Source organism: Phoenix dactylifera, chromosome 17 (genome assembly GCF_009389715.1).
Source record: "Phoenix dactylifera cultivar Barhee BC4 chromosome 17, palm_55x_up_171113_PBpolish2nd_filt_p, whole genome shotgun sequence".
Taxonomy (NCBI): Eukaryota; Viridiplantae; Streptophyta; class Magnoliopsida; order Arecales; family Arecaceae; genus Phoenix; species Phoenix dactylifera.
The window spans coordinates 3,217,219-3,223,037 of NC_052408.1; the positions used below are offsets into that span (position 1 = coordinate 3,217,219).

General features: G+C 45.9%; 1 protein-coding gene across 3 annotated transcripts in view; it reads left to right on the forward strand.

Annotated features, from left to right (window-relative positions):
• LOC103697786 (UPF0114 protein in repA1-repA2 intergenic region) overlaps positions 1 to 1,101 on the forward strand; it is a 28,613-nt gene extending 27,512 nt beyond the window's left edge. Inside the window, exons 4-5 of one of the 3 annotated variants that reach the window (XM_039114758.1) lie at positions 405 to 532; positions 614 to 1,101. In XM_039114758.1, the coding sequence (XP_038970686.1) occupies positions 405 to 532; positions 614 to 658 (173 nt within the window). In that variant the 3' untranslated portion in view covers positions 659 to 1,101. The remainder of the gene's footprint in view (positions 1 to 404; positions 533 to 613) is intronic. The other 2 variants (XM_008779714.3, XM_026801370.2) reach the window with 2 other exon arrangements.
• Positions 1,102 to 5,819: the final 4,718 nt, after the last annotated feature.

The window sequence follows — 5,819 nt, forward strand, 5'->3', positions numbered from 1 at the left end:
ACTATGAAGAGCCAAACTTAAATGTGCTATTCTTGCACAGCATATTTTCCTGGCCCTTTGAGTTGCCCATGCATGGCTGGAAATTTGATGCAGCCTGAAGGGTTCATAATCTCATCATCACATTATTTGACTATGTTGTTGCATGTAGTCATGACCTTGATTTGGATATAATTAAAGTACACTATACTGTATATGGTCATGCACTCTGAAAAAAATCCATGTTTGAAACCTCATTTATGGAGAATACTATACTAGACCTCGTGAACGTGGTAAACGGCTTGGTTGGTCTCGGCAAACAAAAAATGACACATTAGCATTCTGATATGAGCTTCCAGATGTAGAATGGTATTTTTATGTAGACTCTAGAACTAACCAATAACTCAATGCCTTTGTTTCACTTCCAGATATCTATCTTATAGGAACAGTAATGCTTGTCTTTGGGATGGGTCTCTATGAGCTGTTCATCAGCAATTTCGACGTTGCGAAAACATCATCCTATGGATCAAACCTCCTTGGCTTGTTCAAACTTCAGGTTTGTCTCGTTGCCAAATGTTAGTCTAAACATTTGCATGAATCATTTAACTTTATTTTTTTTGACATACATGTGAAGCAGTTCTGTGCTGATTTTGATATTGGCAGGAACGACCAAAGTGGCTAGAAATACAATCTGTCAACGAGTTGAAGACAAAGGTGGGGCATGTCATAGTGATGGTTCTATTGGTTGGATTGTTTGATAAGAGCAAGAAGGTGACAATATCTACTCCCAACGACCTTCTCTGCTTTGCTGCTTCTATCCTCCTTTCTTCAGGTTGCCTATATCTTCTGTCAAAGCTTCACATCTCCAAATGAAGTCAACATGCCTGATCCACCACTGAGCTGTTGGACCTGGTCCAACCAATAATTCCTCTTGGAGTAGAAAGTCATGTGCATTAGTAAGGAACCGATGCATGTCTCCATAAATAAAAGGCAAAGCTGCAACATAAGATCAGCATATTTCTGCTGGCTTTGTATCCTTCAGATGTAACACTTTTCAACGTATATATGGCTCTTGCGATATACAGTTAAAATAATAAAAATAATGCATTTGTGATTACAGTTTCATGCAGCACATTTTGTGCATGTGCCTCATAAATCATAGATATAAACAAAAGAACAAATAGAAACATCTTCACGTACAAGTTCTTGATGAGAATTAGTATTGGTGCCAATGGAAGCATAATAGAATACTAGGTCACTCTATTTTAATATTTGAGGTGGACAGCTGGAGAGGATAAAACAGAGCACTCAGCAATATTTTTCACTCAATTCTTTTCCACACCATAAAATGATTGTACTTACAGTATAGCCCTTCACATATCTTTTACATAAAGGCATCCCTACAACCCACGAGGCAAAACATAAGACTCCAAGAGTATTGGAAGAATAAATTAAATGTATTCTCTATATATTGCAAATGTTTATAGCAGTTCCTGATATTTATATCAGATTTGTACAGTGTGAATGATGGTAACAAGAATGCAACAATGACACCAGAAGAATAGGGTCATGCGGTTCTATAATCATGGAGGGAGGTTTAACTTGTTTGAGATCCTATTCATGTGGGATTCCCTCCGGTAGAACCGGTCAGGGATGTTTGAGCCATCACTTGACTGGTGTGTTTCGACCCTTCAATATGCCCCCGCAAACTCAACGGGACCTTGTCGACGTTGAGTTTGAGCCGTAATTGATTGAAGCGAGCCGTCAAGAGTGGTTTGGTAAGAGCATCCGAAATTTGATCACGAGTAAAGATGAGGCGAACTCGTAATAGGTTTTTGTTGACTCGCTCCCTAACAAAATGATAATCAATCTCTACGTGCTTGGTGCGGGCGTGAAACACCGGGTTGGAGGAGAGATACATGGCTCTAGTATTGTCACACCATAGCAAAGGAGTAGGCAACTAAGCGAAGCCCAGTTCGACTAGGAGAGAGCAGAGCCAGTGGACTTCGGCTGCCCCATTTTCTAATGACTTGTACTTGACCTTGGTTGGGTTGCGTGCAACTGTGGGTTACTTTTTGCAATTTCAGAAGATAAGTGTATTACCAAGATAAATGCAGTAAGTACTCACAGATCGCCGGTCATCACCGTCCCTGGCCCAATCGGCATCGGTGAGTGCCTGTAAATATAGAGAGGGTGGTCTGCGGATAACAAGACTGAAAGAAAGAGATCCTTTGAGTGATGGGGATATCAGAGCCCTTCATCCAGATGATCCTGAGCCCCCAGATTGAGTCAGACTCGGATTGGGTCCGTTTGAATCCGAGTCATTTTCTTTTATTGCGTTATTTGCTTTTGTCTTAGTCAAGTCAATTTGGTCAGTTGTTTTGTTATTAGACTAGTCAATTGGGTTTATGTAATTGGGTTAATTTAGTGGACCAATTTTGGTAAGGGATTAGTTGATGTAAGGGTTCAAATTAATCGGTGTCAATTGATTGATTTGATCAATTGTTTACTTGATTTGATCAAGATGTAAGGTCTATATAAAGACCACCCCTCTCATGTATGAGGCAATTGATGATTGAATAAAAAACCCTAGCCTCCTTCTTGTTCTTTTTCTTCCTCCTCCTCTTCTTCTGTTCTTCCTGCGTCTCTATAACCTCTTCTTCCTTCTCCCTCCCTTGTTCTTCCTCCTCCTCTTTCTCTGCAGTTGTACTACATCAACTTGGTATCAGAGCCTTGGTTTTGCCCCTGTTGCCAAAGGCCCAGGACGACCCAGAATTGCTTTCCACATCTGCCGCTGTTGCCACTTGATTCCACCGCCGCCCCGCTGTGCCTACCCTTCCCCATCCACCTCCCTTCCCCTCTCGGTTTTCACTAGAAAAAGGGGGGGGGGGGGGGGGGGGGGACCCTGCGGCTGCTCTTCTCCTTCCACCCGTCACCATGCCCGAGGCCACCACCACCCCGCATCACGCCGCCTCCCCGATGTCGAACTCTGCCGACGAGCACCCCACCCGAGCCGCCCACGTTTGCCACCGGCTGCCTGTGCCGGATCCGCAAAGGAGACTACCGCCATGGAAACAACTCGTGGTTGGTCATCGTCTGTCGCCAAAAGTCCACAGCTGCCACCAGCCGGAGCTCATGACCGACCGCGCGCCCACAACCGTCCTGTGACAACCCTGGAACGCCCTCCGCTCGTGACGTACCACCCAGGAAGAGGCCGCCGTCCGTCACCGCCGACCACAGAGCCGCGGTCGCGATTTTCGCTGCCGCCCCTTTGGTCGATCCACAACCTCCACCCTCTTCTTCCTTCCACAGCCGTGGCTGCAAGGGTCGGAGAGCCCTCCCGATCCGTCGGAAGGTTGAAAGTTGCTTAACAGGTAAGCTTCACACCCGTTAATCCAAAACCCGGTAACCCGAGTCCCAAAAAAGAAAAAAAATGCACTTGCCTTGCACATGAGGAACTAACGGGTTATTAGAGCGGGTCACGCTTGACAACCCGAATCCGACAGGATCCAAGGTTTAAAAAAAATGCACGTGACCCCACGTGTCAAAAAAAAAGAAAAAAAAAGATAAAAAAAAGGAAAAAAAAACTTGCCTGTGTAACTGTTCATCTTCAACATCTGCCTGTGCCGAGAACCGCACCGCCACCATTGTTGAGCCGCGTCATCACCGTGCCGCAGCTGCCCAATCGCCGCTCACCCAATGAGTAGCGCCGCCGCACCGGCCAGCCATCCTCGCTGCCCCTCCGTCGCCGCAGCGCTGCCAAGCCATGCACCTCCTTCTCCACGGCTGACCACAGCACCGCTCCACTGCCTTAGCGCCGCCTCCGCCGGGCTCCACCTCCACCGAGCTTCGTCCACCAACTCCGCCGTTTCCGCCATCCTCGCCACCGCCGCTCCGCCCGACGCAACGCCGCTCCACTGCCTTCGTGCCGTCGCCACGTCGCACTGCTACTGCCCCCCCCCCCACCATTCACCATCGCCTCCTCACCCACAACTCGCTGCTCCCTCTCCCGCACACGTCCACTCTTATCCCCATCCGCCACCCTCGCTTCCTTCGTCCTCCCAACACCAGAAACACCCCTTCTCACTACAACCACAGTGATCCCACTATAGTCCCGGCCTACCCTTTTCGGGCCCAACAGGGCGTGGCCCACTCAGCCTGTGCCCCAGTCACTCACCAGCCCACCACACCAGCGACAGTAGGCCACTCACTTCTCTCTTTTGAGGTCCAATCCCTCAGGCCTACAAAACCTGCAAGCCTCTTCAAGTTGAGGGCCCAGCAAACCCGCCGATTTGCTGTGATCAGACTCAAGTTGAAGCCAATTAAAGCCAATTGAAGGGTCCATCAGCTACAACCGCACTCCTGATCATCGCCCACGAGCGAACGACTCTAGTCGTCTACTTCACGATAGGTAATAGGATTCCACATTCTTGGGTTTGTTCCTTTAATTATGTTCTAGTTCTTTTGCATGATAGCCATATTTTTGAAACTTACTTTTGCTATCAAAATTCAGAACACAAAACCCCTACTTTCAAACCCATCCTATTTGCTTTTTAAAATCTAGATATTAAATTAGCACACCCTCGACATTTCTCAACATTCTTCGATTAGATTGATTTAGGATCAGAACAACTGTACTACTTGATTGCAATCTAATTTCTTAAATTGAATAATCTTAATCTTTAATTCTGAATAACCGAAGTAAAAATCAACAATATTCAAACTTTAAGTTATTCTTGTGAAAACTTGCTGATATCTGAAATCATAATAGATTGCATTAGTAGGTTGTCCTCATCATATCTATTAGAGTTTCATTAGTGACACTGCATTTCACATCATCACCTAGTGTTGTCATTGTATGCCAACCTGTAGTGATAGGAAGTACTATTTCAGTCAACCTAAAACTCATGTAGCTACCATGAATTTCGACGTTGTGAGATCTCTTATGGAACAGCTCGATGCCATGCGGGCTGGAAACGAGGAATTCAAACGAGAGATCCGTGAGCTCATGCAAAATTCTAAGACCCCTAAACCACCAACCCCCATTGCAGCCCAACCTAAAATCGGTTTGACCGCACCACCTATAGTCCTTCCCCATCCCCCTAGTAACCAACCACCTCCTGATCATCAACGTAATCTAGATGAGAGGCTGTTGCGTATCGTAAGAGTAGAGGCCCCTACCTTTGCTGGTCAACTCGAGCCAAGCATGTATCTCGATTGGAGAGCCGCTATGGATAATTAACTTGAGTGGAACGAGATGACTAATGATAAAAAAGTGCGATTTGCCAAAATGAAGCTTATTGGGCAAGCTCACTGGTATTGGCATAATGTTGAATATATGCGTGAGACCCAAAGGCTTCCTCGTATAACTATATGGGAGGATATGAAAGAAAAGCTAAATGAGCAGTATCTGCCATTTTCGTACCGACAATGTCTTATGGATAGGTGGCAGAAGCTAACTCAAGAGACATCGATGGTTATTGATTACATCACACGATTTGAGGAGTTTCATATGAAGTGCGGTGTAATAGAAGAGGAGACTCTTACCTCTCTAGGTTTCGGGCAGGACTTCGCGAGGAGATCCAGAAAGAACTACTTCTCCGAGAGATTACTATTCTTAACCAAGCATACCAGTTGGCTCAAGATATAGATAGTTTCTTAAGACTACCTGTGGTGAGGATTACTTTTCAATCCTCCGAATCAGCTCGGCCTAAACCCAACACCGACTAGGACCTCCCCGATGCCTGTCTCGAACCCTTCAACTGATAAGAAAAAAGGAATATTAGGTTCCAACCCTCCTTCTTGAAGCCAAACTCAATGTTTCTGGTGCCAAAAGTCCGACC